This window comes from Ochotona curzoniae, unplaced genomic scaffold (genome assembly GCF_017591425.1).
Source record: "Ochotona curzoniae isolate NIBS_2020 unplaced genomic scaffold, NIBS_Ocur_1.0 contig_3819, whole genome shotgun sequence".
Taxonomy (NCBI): Eukaryota; Metazoa; Chordata; class Mammalia; order Lagomorpha; family Ochotonidae; genus Ochotona; species Ochotona curzoniae.
Genome location: NW_024466004.1, coordinates 36,122,729 through 36,138,409, shown reverse-complemented (window position 1 = coordinate 36,138,409; position 15,681 = coordinate 36,122,729). Strand labels below are relative to the sequence as shown.

The 15,681-nt window shown below is 44.7% G+C and overlaps 1 protein-coding gene across 3 annotated transcripts in view; it reads left to right on the top strand.

Annotated features, from left to right (window-relative positions):
• Nucleotides 1-15,681, top strand: part of ME1 (malic enzyme 1) — a 168,405-nt gene that overhangs the window by 14,447 nt on the left and 138,277 nt on the right. Inside the window, exons 2-3 of one of the 3 annotated variants that reach the window (XM_040983692.1) lie at nt 6,427-6,560; nt 8,730-8,879. The exons of 1 other annotated variant lie outside the window; for it this stretch is intronic. In XM_040983692.1, the coding sequence (XP_040839626.1) occupies nt 6,427-6,560; nt 8,730-8,879 (284 nt within the window). The remainder of the gene's footprint in view (nt 1-6,426; nt 6,561-8,729; nt 8,880-15,681) is intronic. One more of the 3 variants, XM_040983693.1, reaches the window with a different exon arrangement.

The following is a 15,681-nucleotide window of genomic DNA, read 5'->3' as shown; positions in this document are numbered from 1 at the left end:
CCAAGATGTAGCTGAGATGGTTGGTTGACCTGTTCTGTCTTCTGTCTTTTCTTGGTTAGGGTTCTGAGTCCAGCATTTTGATTGGGGAGATCTTCAAAGAAGCTTTGTCTGAGGTGTTCTCAAACCAGATTCTTGTATGTGTTAGCAAGTACAGGGCCCGGTACAGTCCATCTCCCCAATCAGCTGGTGGTTGCAATTGCTGGGTTGGTTCTGTTTTCACTCCCGACTTCCACTGGAACCAATAATGGGTGTTTGCAGTCCAGCCTGGTTCTGCCCAGCACATACTCAGCCCTTGCATAAACCAGTGGGAGCTGCAGCCTGGTCAGAGCGACCCACAATAACCCCCACCAGGCCCGCCCCCCTATCCTGGTTTGCCAGTATGTGTGGCAGACTAGTCCAGTCTGTCCCACACCCCATTCCACCTCAGCCCCTGTCCTAGTTTCATGCCCTGCCGTGGAAGTAGTAACCCAAGAGGGATGAGCCCACTATTTCCCTCCCAGGCCTCTCCCACTCCCAAATTATGCACTCTCCAGGTGGTTCTGTGGTTTGACTTGACAGAACTAGCCCCCAGTGCCAGCTTCTGCCAGCTAATGCTGTGGCTAAGCCCCAACAACCCTCACCCACTCTAATTGTAGATTGTACCAGTAGGAATAATCAGCCCAGCCTGGTTTTTCCTGATCTGGTCCACATGAGGCACACAGGTGTTGTAGCCCTGCCTAGTCTGGTCTGCCCCCATCCCAGCTCTCACTCTCCAGAGGGAGTAGCTGTCCAGCAAAGGAACCCTCCTTATTCCCCTGCCAGCTCTGCCCCCTCCCTTCCTTGTTCTCACATGTGCTGGTTGGGCACTGCTGTCACCTCCGGTACAGGCAACCTCACCTTGGCATTCCATATTGTGCACTAGTCTTTGTTGCCACCGAACCTAGCTCGACCCACACTCTGTTCTGGTGCTTGGATTTGCCAGTGGATGACGTGGACAGATTCAGCCTGGTCTGCCCCTGACCCATGCCAAATGTATGCCAGTGGGATACTTTTCCATGGCCTGTTCTGGGCTGTTTCCTATCATGTTTCTTGCACTTACCTGCCAGGTCTGTGACCTGCCAGAGGAGTTGCCCAGGCTCCTCCATCAGAACCTCTCCCAAGGCCAGGTTTCACGCTTACCAGTGGGTCCATGAGCCAGCCCTGCTCAGTCCACCTCCTGTCATAGCAGGAACAGTGGCTTTTTCTAACTGGCCTTCAACCCAAGCTGGTCCTTGCTGTTGGATGTTTTAGCCCAGCCATGGTTTTTCCATGCCCACATATGGCTCACACATGTCTCAGTAGGGGTTTGAGACCTTGCCTAGTCCATTGCATATCTATCCCGGTCCTCCAGGACACCAGAGGGTATTGGGGTCTGGCCTGGCTCAGTGCATCCAGTCCCAGTCCACACTTGTGCTGAGGAAGACTACAACCATTTTCTGATCAGAATGCAGCCCCCATTCTAGGTCACACGCCCATTGGTGGGAACCTCAACCCAGCTAGGGTTGTCCCCTTAGCTCCCCATCCAGGCCTGTTCCCAGCCATAGATCTCATGCATGCATGGCAGTGGTTGCTCTGACTCAGCTTGGCACAGCCCCTCACCTGTCCTGACCTCTTCCTTAGACACTGTGGCTTAGCGTTCTTGGCTCACGCAGACCAGTAGGTGCAAGAGCCTAGTTAGGCATGTTCTGTGCTCCATGCTGGTTTCTAGTTTCTCTTGTGGGCTAAGGTTTGCTCAGTCCTGCCTGATCTACCCTGTTCCATTACCAATTGGCACGTTTGCCAGCTGCTGGAGCTACTTTTCCCAGCTTGTCCGACCCCCAAGTCTGGACCACATGTTCACCAGCGGGAGCTATTACTTGCCGGGGGGGGGGGGGGGGTTCCCAAGTTCTTCCACTTAATCTACTCCCAGACCCAATTCTCATACATGCCATTGGGTTTAGGCCAGTGCCCAGCGAAGTCTGGCCTTTCATTTGGCCTTGTATGAGCTGGTGAACGTTGCAGCCTGGCGCACTCCACACCCTAATCAGGGTGCACATTTGGGTGCTGCTGCCTTGACCAATCCAGACTATTGGGGGTTCCTTTACCTGTGATTGATGGCAGGCTCCTTGGTCACACCTAGCTTAGTCCATCACCACCCCAACTCTTGAGATAACCAGTGGGGCTAGTATTTTCACACGATGTGGCCCACACATCCCTCATAGAATTTACCCCCGGTTATGGTTCTTGAGTGCTAGTTAATGTAATGGCTTGCTTAATGTGACCCTTCTCCTGATCCATCCTCATGTCAGGTAACAGTATATGATTCCGCTGGACAAGCCCCAAGCCATAGCTTTTGCATGGACTGGTATTTCAGCATTGTTCAGTGATTACAAGTTTTACAAAGGAAGAGTTACTGCAAATGGGAATTTTTTTTAAAAGATTTATTTTTATTTTTTTATTGAAAAGGCGGATATACAGAGAGGAGAGACAGAGAGGAAGATCTTCTGTCTGATGATTTACTCCCCAAGTGAGCGCAACGGCTGATGCTATGCCGGTCCAAAGCCAGGAGCCTCTTCCAGGTCTCCCACGCGGGTGCAGGGTCCCAAAGCTTTGGGCCGTCCTCCACTGCTTTCCCGGGCCACAGGCAGGAAGCTGGAAGGAAGCAGGGCTGCCGGGATAGAACCGGCACCCATATGGGATCCTGGGCGTGCAAGGCGAGGACCTTAACCACTGGGCCACCATGCCGGGCCCACAAATGGGAATCTTTACGAATGCTTCACATCCTAGAAGCACAGTGGGTTCAACCTGGAGCTAATTAAGCAGCGACTCAAAGAACCAAAACCCCAGAGGTTCGAGGCTGGCCTGGTGGCCGGCAGGTGGAGCCTGACACTAAATGGTGCAATGTCTACTTTGGGACAGCTCACCACGTGCACGTGGTGGCTGTGGTCTGGGATCCAGGCATGAGACTCCCCGTCCTGAGACCCACAAGCAGCTGTGAGGCTGCTGGAAGTTTAAACTCCCAGGCCCAAGGTCTCATTCATTTAATATAAAGATGCAGAAAATGCAGGAAAAATAGATAGAGGAGGAGTAGGAGAGAGGGGAGGACAGGAGATTTCAAATAGTAGCTTAGCTTGTGTCTGGATGATACATTTTTTAAATGCCAAATCTTCCCATTATACCTTAAACAAATGAGTATGTTTTCTATTTTGCCGATTACTTTTTCACTCCAATATCCCTTTCTAACAGCTTTGAATTTTAAAAATTTATTTTCTATTGAAAAAGGATTTCAGATTTATGGAGAGAAGAACAGGAAGATTTTTCCATCTTCTGGTTCTCTCCCCACATGGCTGCAATGGCCAGAGCTGAGCCAGTCGAAGCCAGGAGCTTCTTTCCGAGTCTCCCATGAGGGTGCAGGTCCCAATGCTTTGGTCTATCCTCAAATGCAGGGAACTGGATGAGAAATGGAGCAGTCGGGACACAAACTGGCACCCATAGGGGATCCTGGCACTTGTAGGATAAGGTTTTACATTGAACCATCATGCCATGCCCACGGCTTTGAATTTTAAAAGTAATTTTATCAGAAGGAATTTGTAGATCATTTTCCTGAGCAGCAATGTAACAGCTTTTAAATAATATGTTAATGTGCCTAAAACTGAATGTTTAGTATGTTTTCTCTATGCACTAATTTTCTGGATTTTAAATATGTTGGATACTATTCTGAACACTGAGAAGAAAGTGTGAAGCATATAAAGTAACTTTATGATTTTGGATCTTTTACATGAGAAAGACTATAAATGTAAAGTGAATGGTAGGGCAGTGTCTTCAGGCAATACTGCAAGTGTCTTCTAATGCTGGCTGCAACTTCTAAGCAAAGAACTGATAGAGTATACTGATCTGTTCTTGAGATATCTGGGAAAGGGTGATTGGACCGGATGTTGTTGGATGCACTAAATCATCCTCTTGATAATGGATCATCCTGCTGCTGTGCAGTCATGCTGGAAAGTCAAAGGATCCCCGGTGAGCATGTAGCAGTGGCAACATCTGCAGTCATGAGAAAAGCTTCTAGTAGAGAAAAAGAGTTTAAGTTTGTGTGCAACTTCTTGCACTGTAAGTTCTGACTTCCTTGGTTCCTGCTGGCTTTCAGTCACCTGACACGGATATCTACCAGGATTTTAGTTGGTAAACAGATCTATTTGTCTCTCTGCCTGTTTTCCTGACACAGGATGCTATTTAGACATAAGCATTTACATCAGTGGCATGAATGAATAGGTCTGTACCTATTTGCATTTAGATAAAAGAGGTTCTTCATTAACCTTTTTACAAACTTCATGGATTTGGACATGTCTATTCCTTATCAATCAGGGTCTGTCATTTTCTTCTGTAAAGAACCGTTATTCTTATCTCGGAGTGATATACTCAGGAGGCCCCATTCCACCATTGCAAGAAACTTTAGGGACAGAGGTAGGTTGCTCTTGATTCACTCAATTCCAAGTTAGTAGACATGTTCCAACCTGTTTGGAGCAGTGGTCACAGTGTGCAAATTGGACAGACATTGTTCATTCTGGATGCTTGGAATAGACTACCGTGGACTGTGTGGTTTGTGAGCAAATTTATCCTTACTTCTGAAGGCTGGGAAGTCCACGACAAGCTGTTACAGAGTTGATGAGATGACCTCTTTCTGGTTCTTAGAATCTGTCATTTCTCTGTGTCCTCACATGGCAGAAAAGACAATCAAGCCCTTGGGTCTCTTTTAATGAGGACATGAATGCTGTTCCTCAGGGCTTTACCCTCCTGACCTAATCACCCCGCAAACCCTGCATACCTCTATTGCCATTATTTGTGGGTGAGGATTTCCATGTAGCAATTTGAGGGGTGGGGTTTGGCACAAATATTTGGACCATAATACAGAACATCATGTCATCTTGTGTGTTTACACTAGACCCAGAAGGACAACAGTAGTAGTCTAGTCAGAAGCATCTTGGGCTTCCATGTTTCCTTTGGCAGTCCTCCCTAGAGGGGCTGTGTCTCAGTCTACTAGATCGTATTGATCAGTAACGACTACAGGAGCTTCCTTGCTGTTAATCCATATTATAGCTGACGCAAATCTCTCAGATATGAGTTTTGCATGAATCCATCATTTTTTGGTATTCTTGAACTTTATAGTTTATTACTGATGTTGCATACAGTCTCTGTTTATAGAAACAAATGGGACTACTAATAGGGCCCTAATGACATACTATGTGACCCTAAAAAGCCTTTAGACAGGAGAGAGCATTTGAAGAAAGGCTAGAAAATCAGAAAAGGAGGAAATATATTCTTGACCATGGCATTGTGGAGGAATAAAAGCATGTGGTGTACTCCGGCAGTAGTAAGAAGTTGATATAGCTGAGAGTATGTAGAATAGTAGATGACTTGGGACAGAAGTATTGCAGCTATTTCCTCAGAACCACATAAGACATTGGTCTATTTTAGAGATGGGAATAAGGAACTCATAAGTGACCTTACTCATGTTCATAATTTTAAAATGTAAAATTACTGCTCATTTCTATATTTAACTGACATTAATGATGGCTATATCTCCTTTCATGTGTGTTTCTTGCTTGATTTTTATATTTGAGTGATGTGCCTCTGAACATATTATTGTATTCTTTATAGAAAAAGGAAGTGGGATAGGGAGTATTTATGTGACTTCTAACCACATGTGATGCAAGATCTTTTTTTTTTTAAAATGATCTTTTAAGATGTATTTTATTTATTTGAATGTATAATGGGGAGGTCTTCTAATTCATGATTGACTCCTGAAATGGCTGTAGCAGCCAGTGCTGAGCCAGACTGAATCCAGGAGCCAGGAGCCTCTTCCAGAATCCAACATACCTGGATTATCTTCTGCTGCTTTTCTCAGGCCATTGACAGAGCACTGAAGTTGAAGTGGAGCATCAGAGACTGAAAGTGGTGCCCACATGGGATTCTGCCATCGCAGTGGCTTTTCCCACTGTGCCAAAATGTGATCTCTGAGATCTTCTGGCTTTTACTTTGTTAGGGGTATGTGTGTGTGTGTGTGTGTGTGTGTGTGTGTGTCCCCCGGGATCCCATATGGGCGCTGGTTCTATCCCGGCAGCCCCGCTTCCCTTCCAGCTCCCTGCCTGTGGCCTGGGAAAGCAGTCGAGGACAGCCCAGAGCTTTGGGACCCTGCACCCGCGTGGGAGACCCGGAAGAGGCTCCTGGCTTCGGATCGGCATAGCATCAGCCATTGCGCTCACTTGGGGAGTGAATCATTGGATGGAAGATCTTCCTCTCTGTCTCTCCTCTCTGTATATATCCACCTTTCCAATTAAAAAAAAAATAATAAACATAAATCTTTTATATAAAAACTGTATATAGATGCTTTTTGTCTTTTTCCCTCAAATTGTGGTTTCCTTTCCTCCATAGGATCTGGCTTTTACCCTGGAAGAAAGGCAGCAGTTGAATATTCATGGATTGTTGCCACCGAGCTTCATCAGTCAGGAGCTGCAGGTCCTTAGAGTAGTTAAGAATTTTGAACGTCTAAACTCTGACTTTGACAGGTAAGGTACTCATAAAAGTGATTTAATGTTTCTCACACAATTGTCTATGTATTTTTATGAAAAATTTAAAGTACTGTTCTGGTAAGGATAGTCAAATTAAAGGAAAATTTACTTGTAAATACAATGATTTTAAAAAGAACGTATCCCCTTTAGGAAAATTTGAATGAATTAAAATTTTACTTTCTAGGCCCTATATGGTCGCCTAGCAGCTAAGGTCCTTGCCTTCAACACGCCAGGGTCCTATATGGGCACCGGTTTTAATCCTGGCAGCCCCACTTCCCATCCAGCTCCCTGCCTGTGGCCTGGGAAAACAGTTGAGGATGGCCCAAGGCCTTGGGAACCTGCAACCATTGGGAAACCTGCAAGAGACTCCTGGCTCCTGGCTTTGAATTGGCTCAGCTCCAGTTGTTGGGGCCACTTGGGGAGTAAATCAACAGACTGAAGATCTTCCTCTATGCCTCTCCTCTCTGCATACCTGACTTTGCAATAAAAAATAAATAAATAAATCTTAAAAAAATTTTATTTTTTACTTTCTAAATTGTATTTCTAAATAGTAGATACTATTTTTATTGCTTAAGGTACATTGTCAAGAAATTATATACTAAACAAAGAAAAAGTTGGTTAAAATTATGTTTAGTCAAGTTAACACATTGTAGGAGAAAGCACACGTCTTCAGCCTCTGGACATTGCTCTAATGCTGCTGTGAATTTAAGGTACTTATTTTGTTTAGAATTCAGTTTCTACATTTGTACATAAATAAAAGTAACATTTTCCTCTACTCTATGTTGGAATTCTGTTTCTTGCCTACAAGCAAGGATCCTTGTATAGATCATTTTGATTATTATCATGGTCTTTGTATCTGCTTTTCTCTCTACTTTTTTTTAAAGATTTTTTTTTATTGGAAAGTCAGATTTACAGAGAGAAGGAGAGACAAAAAGCTCCTCTATCTACTAGTTCACTCCCCAAGTAGCCGCAATGGCTGCAGCTGAACCGACTGAAGCCAGGGGTCAGGAGCTTCTTCCAGGTCTCCCAATGGGTACAGGTGCAGGGTCTCAAGGCTTTGGGCCATTCTCGACTGCTTTCCCAGGCCACAAGCAGGGAGCTGGATGGGAAGTGGAGCAGATGGGACATGAACTGGTACCACATGAGATCCCGGCAGATGAAAGGCATGAGGACTTAGCCACCAGGCTACTGCACAGGGCCTTCTCTCTATTTTTGACTCTGCCCCTTTTTATTAAGGTGATAAACCTCTGTGCGCCTAAGTTTTAAAAAATCTGTATGTTGGAGATAACAATAGAGTATTATAAAGTATTACTCGCATTAGCATTATGAAAGTATTAGTATAGAAATGGAAAGAGATAGCTTACTTAGTAATTAGTAAATATTGATAGTAATCAAAGTACTCTAAAGGAAAAAACCAATAAGGATGTGGGTGGGTGGGTGCGCATGCCTGTGCCTGTGCTTTGTAAATCAAGAATCTCCAGGTAGGCTGGGAAGCTAGAGATCCCAGGCAGAGTTGCATTTCATGTTCAAAGACAGTGTGCTGGTAGAATCCCTTTGTGCTGGAAGGGAAGTCAGCTTTTGTTCTGTTAAGGCCTCCTTCACTTGATTGGTTTGGCCCATCCACATTCTGAAGGATAAGCCACTTTACTCAGTCTAGCAATGAAATGCTATCTCCTCAAAATGACGTTTGATTAAACATCAGAATGGTGTCTGTTATACCCTGTTACAGGTAACATAAAAATTTACGCTTAGAGAAGTTAACTCTGGGTCAGCTATGCATTTAGAAAAAGAAAGGCTATGTGATACAAATAGTAATAAAGTCCCTGGAACTTTCCTACCTTCCTTATTTTTAGGGTGGGTGTTATAATCCCATAATCATTCCCTGCTTGCCTTATTCTTTATTTATTTGCTACTGCATGCCAAAAGTCTTTATGTTTACTTAGAGAAATTGATGTTTAATCTATGCCTATAGTGCTATTTTTTTTGTAAATAGGCATGAAACTTCAAATTCAGAGTTTTTCTGTTCAGGTCTTTAACAATATTTCTAAAGTCTTTCTTGATCAGTTGTTTTCTTATGAACTTGCTTGAGAGATGCTTAATTGTATTTCTAAGCAGCTATTTCCTGACTTTGTTGAATATGGATCTAATTATATATAATTTCCTCAGGTACCTTCTGTTGATGGATCTTCAAGATAGAAATGAAAAGCTCTTTTATAGAGTACTCATGTCTGACATTGAGAAGTTTATGCCTATTGTTTATACTCCTACTGTGGGTCTGGCTTGCCAACAGTACAGTTTAGCGTTTCGGAAGCCAAGGTATGTGAATTTTTTTTTCATTGTAAACACAGCTTGCTCTGTCTTTTTGGTAAGGTTTTTGTGGTATTTTATTTTTTACATGGGCAGAAAAAAATGCATGTTTATGGTATGCCTTATGTTTTAAAACATGCAACCATTAAGAAATAGCTATGTTAAGTTAATTAACATTTGCATTTTATCATATACTTATTTGTGGCAGGAACATTAAAATCTCTGAGCAATTTTCAAGTCTATTATGCATTATCAGTTAACTATAGTCGTTGTTGTATGATACACCTCTTGAGCTCATTAGCCCCATCAAATTTTTTTTTTTTTAAGATTTGTTTATTTTTATTGGAAAGTCAGATATACAGAGAGGAGAAGAGACAGAGAGAAAGATCTTCTGTCCGATGATTCACTCCCCAAGTGAGCGCAACAGCCGGTGCTATGCCGATCCGAAGCCAGGATCCTAGAACCTCCAGGTCTCCCACAGGGGTGCAGTGTCCCAAGGCTTTGAGCCATCCTCGACTGCTTTCCCAGGCCACAAGCAGGGAGCTGGATGGGAAGTGGAGCAGCCAGGATTAGAACCGGGGCCCATATGGGATCCTGGCGCGCTCAAGGCAAGGACTTTAGCTGCTAGGCCATGGCGCCAGGCCCCTAACCCCATCAAATTTTAAACATGTTTTATTTAACTATCAATTACTTAATCCTGCATCATGCCCTCAGATCTTGGTTACGCCCTATGTAACCACCTAAGTAGCCACCTCTATGTATTAGGTTTCAAATACAAATGAGATCATGTGATTTCTTTTTCTGTGCCTGGCTTATTTCATTTAAGTTAATGTTCCCCATTTTCATTCATGTTGAAAATGACATAATTTTCTCCTTTTTTAAGACTCAATGATAATCTGTTGTGTATATGAGTATACAGTGCCTTTTTTTTTGTTATCTGTTGATTTCAAGTCAGTTCTGTTCTGAATAATGTTTCAGTTAACGTGATGGTAGATATCTCAGTAGCATACTGACTTCATTGCTTTGGAGGTACACCCAGTAGTAGCACTGGGGGATGTTATATTTCTATTTAAAAGTTTTTTTAGAAATCTTTATGTAATTCTCTATAATGGATATACTGATTTACATTTCCACCAATGGTGTACAAAGGTTTCCCTCTGTATACATCCTAACACTTATCTTTCAAATAATGCCTGCCCTAACAGATATAAGGAGATATTTGTCTACTTTAATTTGCATTTATCTGATAATTGTTGAGTATATTTAATATGCTGTTAGTCATTTCTGTGTCTTCTCTTGAGTGATGACTGTTCACTCACTCACTGTCTTTTGTATTTAAATCTGTGTACTTGCTTTTGGGCTGAGTGCTTTATTTATCTTGCATTAACGCTTTTAAAAATTATTTTTTAACATTGTTTATAGTTGAGGGGAATGCATTACCATGTGGGCCTCTGATTGGGGTCGGGAGGGTCAGATATGCAGGAAAGTAGGTGGGACACATGCTTTGGTCCCTTTTTTTTTCAACTTGTGGGGAAAAAGGAGAGGGGAGAGGGCTGCTACTTGCTGTCAAATTACATCAACACCTGCGGATGGAGAGAGTAATTTGATGATGCCCTAGAGAGCCTGGTATTGGGAATAGTGTTCCAAGGCAGTGCTGGAGTAGTTCCATTATCCTTGAGATTCGGTTGATCTTGTCGCTCCAGGGTCGAGAAAATATTTCCAAGGCCTACTGGTTGACAGAGTCCACCTCAGAGTAACCACAGACCCAGAAACAAGCTACAAAGCTTGACCAGGAGAATTGTCTAACTTATTCAGCTTTCCATCCTTTAATGAGGCAACTCTTAAGGAGTATTGTGGTCCAGTCTTACATGACTTACAACGGTTCTGATACTTGCCAACTGGTGCTGTGGCCTGGTTGGCCTGTACTCATTCTGGCTCTTGTGCATGGCAGCAGGCACAGCCTACTTGTCCTAGCCTGGGCCCCCAAAACTGGCCCACCCCGATTTACAACTCTCATGCTCATCAGTGGAAAACAGTCCAGCATGGGATTCACCGAAGTCCCACTACCAGGCCCACTGCTGGCCTGGGTCTTATGTGTGCCAGAAGGTGCTGTGGCCCAGTCTGAGATGGACTGTGCATAGTGTCAGCATTTTCCAAGCAGGTATTACAGCCTGGCTTAGCCCACTCTGCCCCAAGTCCTAGCTCTCATCTGCAGGTGCAGCAGCCTAGGCTAGCCTGGCCCAACCCCAGCCCTCATGTTAACTGGAAGGTGTTGTGGTCCAACCTAGCCTGGCTTGCACCCTTATGCCACTAGATGCTGTGAACTGACCCTACCTGGCTTGCTCCCAGACCTACCTCACACACGTGCCAATAGGTGCTGCAGCCCAGCATGGTCTATCCTGTTCTCAGCCCTGGCTCTCATGTTCAGCATTGGGAGCTGCAGCCTACCAGGGGAGTTTCCCTAATTCCCCTACCAGGGTATTCCCAGCTCTGGATCCTGCATGTGTCATCAGGTGCTGCTGCCCAGATTAACATGGCACACCCCCACTCACCAGTGAGTACTGTCTAACTGGCCCATGACCATTATGGCTCTTACCAATGGGTCCTGCTGCCTAACCCATCCTGGCCTCCCCCCAGACCTGGCTCTCATGTGATTTGGCTGACATGTGATCTGGCCTGTCCTGTCTCACACCCATTCTGGCCCTTGTGAGAACCAGCAAGTTCTCGAGCCAACCTAGGTATTCCTGTCCAAAGACATATCAATAGGTGCTGCACCCTTGCCTAGCCTGATCCACCCAAAGCTCCAGCTCTTGCATTCATCAATAACAGCAGTCTAGCACGGGAATCCTCAAAGTCTCCCTAGCAAGTGGTTCAACCCACCTTTGCATGGCCCACCCTTTTTTGGTGGATGTTGCAGCCCAACCCAGTCAGTCATGGCCTACATGACCTGTTATGGCTCTTATGTGTGCCAGTGGATACATAGGCCTGGCCCAACCCAGCCTTTCTTCAGACCTGGCCACACAAATACTAAGGAGTACTGTAGCATTGCCTCGCCCGGCCTGGCCCGGCCTGGCCTGCCCCTGAAGCCCTGCTCTTGTGCTCCCCCAAGGCAGCTATGGACTGGTAGGAGAGTTCCTCAAGTTCCCCGATCAAGTCTGTTCCCAGCCTGGTATCTCACACATGCCAGCAGAGCATGGTCTGCCCTCTGTCTTGGCCTTTGCATTCACTAACAAGTGTTGTAAACCTGGCCTTCTACAGTCTTCTCCCAGCCCTAGCCTCAGCCAGTGTCAGGTGGGCTCCTATCGGGGGAGTTCTGTGGTCAGCCTAGCTTGGTCTGTCACCACCCTCAGCCCTCTGTGATAACTGCTGGGTTCTGCAGCACCAAAGAGGAGAGCCCATAATTCCCCTTCAGAATCTTCTTAAATTTGGTTCTCTCGTGTTCTGGTGGGTGCTGCTGCCCAGCCTGATGTGGCCCAACCTCTGCTCTGATGCTCATGGACAGGTACTATGTCCTAACCCAGCCAGGCATGCCCTCCAGCCCCAGCTTTTGCAAGTGCCTGTTAACACAGGTGGCGAATGATGCTATTTAGCCCAGCCCAGGTCTCTTACTTGGGTAGGTGCCTTGACCTGACCCAAACATTCTTTCTGCTTCCTCCCTCTGTAAACCACTCAGCTCTTTTGCCTACCTGCGAGTGCAGTGGCCCAGTACTTGGGAGACTCCGGAAATCATTCCTTCACTGTCAAACATACCCTCAGTTACTCCCACTCCAATAGCCCCCCACTCCCGCCACACACTTGGGGGCCAGGATGGCTTGTTCTATCCCAGAGCTCCATACCTTTCCCTTTTACCTTAAAGAAAGAGAGAGAAAAGAAGGGAGGAAGGGAACGAGGGAGGGAGGGAGCGAGGGAGGGAGGGAGGGAGGAAGGGAGGAGAGAGACACAGAAGTCTTAGTGGCAACAATTCATTTTGGAGCATTTACTATGTATTGGATCATTTTCTAAGGGCTTGAGCTGATTCAGTGTGCATATATTTGAAGAGCAACAGAGACAGACATGAATAAAAAGCAAATCATCTAGGAAGTTTGTGGAGAGAGTAGAGCAGGAAAGGTGTGTGGGGAGCAGGAGTACTGGCTGCTTTCTAGGAGACAGTTGTAGCTCTAACATGATTGGTGTGGTCATCATCGGAAAATGGTGTTAGAGGAACGAGAGGCAGAGTCATGTGGATACAGTGGTGACATGTACCAGACCAGAGATAAGATCACATATGTGAGAGAAGAAGGTGGGTTTTGTATATATATTTAAATATTTTAAAATGTGTTTATTTGAAAGAATTACAGGAGGGGAGACAAACATATCCACGCATCGAGGCAGAGAGAGGAAGTCTTCCAATCACTGTGTCATTCTCCACATGGCGTCAATCACTAGTGTTATAGTTTATTTTGAAGGATGTTGGCTTGTAGTCTTGGTTATATGGAAAGTCTAAAAGGTCTTGAGTCGTGGCATAACAGGATTTGACTAATACTTTTTAAAAAAGATTTATTTATTTTTATCGAAAAGTCAAATTTACGAAGAAAGGGACAGAAACATCTCCTATCCACTGGTTCACTCCCTAGGTGACAGCAATGACTGAAGTTAAGCTGATCCTAACCAGGAGCCTTTTCTGGGGTACCCACATGGGTGCAGGGTCCCAAGGCTTTGGGCCATCCTCTACTGCTTTCCTAGGCTACAGGCAGGGTACTGGAAGAGAAGTGAAGCGGCTGGGTGCCATATTAGATCCCAGAGCATGCAAGGCAAGGACTTTAGCCACTAGGCTACTGCACCAGGCCCTTGACTAATACTTCTAAGGAGAACACTGGTTGCTTTGACAAAAACATATTAAACAAACAAAAGAAGAAACCAAAAACCTAAATAGGAGACTCTTCTGGTAAAAAATTATGATGGTGTAGATTAGGACATTAAAGAATTTATGGGTGAAAGTTCAGGTTTTGGGGGCAGGTGTGCAAGCTAATCTTCTGTCTGCAGTACCAGTATCCCACATGGGTACCATTTGTGTCCTGGCAGCTCTACTAAAGATCCAGTTCTCTTATGGCCTGTGTAAACAGCACAGGGTGGTCCAAGTCTTGGGCATCTGTATCTATATGGGAGACCCCGAAGCTCCTGGCTCCTGACTCCTGGCTTCAGATCAGTTCAGCTCTGGCTGCTGGTCTTCTGGGGAGGGAACCAGTAGGTGGAAGAAATCTTGATTTGTTTCTCTGTGGTGTGTGTGTGTGTGTGTGTGTGTGTGTGTCCCTCTCTGTAAATCTACCTTTCAAGTAAAAAGCAATCTTTTTAAAGATTTATTTTATTATTTTTAGAAAGTCAGATTCACAGAGAGGAGAGGCACAGAGAAAGGTCCTCCATCTACTGGTTCCCTACCCAAGTGGCTGCATCTGAGCCGATCTGAAGCCAGGAGCATCCTCTGGGTCTCCCAGGCAGGTGCAGGGTTCCAAAGCTTTGGGCCGTCCTCGACTGCTTTCACAGGACACAAACAGGGAGCTGAAAGGGGAATGGGGCAGCCAGGACACAAACCAGTACCCATATGGGATCCTAGTGCATGCAAGGTGAGGACTTCAGTCACTAAGATACGATATGTGGCCCTAAAAAAACAATCCTTAAAAAAAAAGTTCAGGTTTTGGAGAAAGGTAAAGGTAAAGATAGGCATAAGAATTTCCTGTTGGACCAAAGGCCTTCTAGAACAGTGGTTTATTTGTTAGACTTTTATTTATCAGACTTACTACCATTGTTTTTTTTTCCTGTAGTATTGTATTTGACTATGGATATTTCTCAATAATGAAAAGGTTAATAAATAAGCAGAAAGATAGCCAGACAGCTTGCTGTAGTGAAGAGGATGACATGGCAAAGGTTAGGAGAACATTTGTGACAGATTGCTTACAAATACTGAATTTTGGTGGAAAATTACTTGTGTTATTCTTTTTATGTAAACCTTTATTTTAAATTCCATTTTTCTAAATTTATTTTTTAGTTTTTAAATTTATTTCTTTTCATTATATTTTAAAGGCATAGAAAGAAAGACACAGAGACAAACGCAGATATATCTTCCATCAGTGTGTTCATTCCCTAAGTGGCCTTGTCGGCCTGGGCTGGGCCAACCTGAAGGCAGGATCCTGGAACTCCATATAGGTTTCCCACATAGACGGGAAAGCAGTTACCTGCTACCTTAGAAGTTATTCATCAGCAGGGAACAGAATCAGAGGCAGAGGATCTAGGCACTGTCCCATGGGATGTATATATCTCAAGCAGCAACTTAACCACTGTGCCACTTTCCCGAACAGTTGAAGTGCAAATGAAGGAATACATTAGCAACACAAGTTTCTAAAACCATTTATGATTTTTTTTTAAAAAAGGTTTATTTATTTTTATTGCAAAGTCAGATATTCTTAGAGAGGAGGAGAGACAGAGAGCAAGCTCTTTCGTCCGATGATTCACTTCCCAAGTGACTGCAATGGCCAGAGCTGCGCCGATCCAAATCCAGGAGCGAGGTGCCAAGAGCCAGGAGCTCTTCCAGGTCTCTCATGCGGGTGCAGTGTCCCAAGGTTTTGGGCCATCCTCAACTGCTTTCCCAGGCCATAGCAGGGAGCTGGATGGGAAAGTGGAACGATAGGACATGGACTAGTAGCCACAGGTTACTACACTGAGTCCTTCTGCATTTACTGTATATAGATTTGATGATAGCATATAGAAACATGACTGAGAGTTAAAGGTTATTAGCGTATGGGCCTGGCATAGATGTGTTAGTATAGGCTTTTTAAGA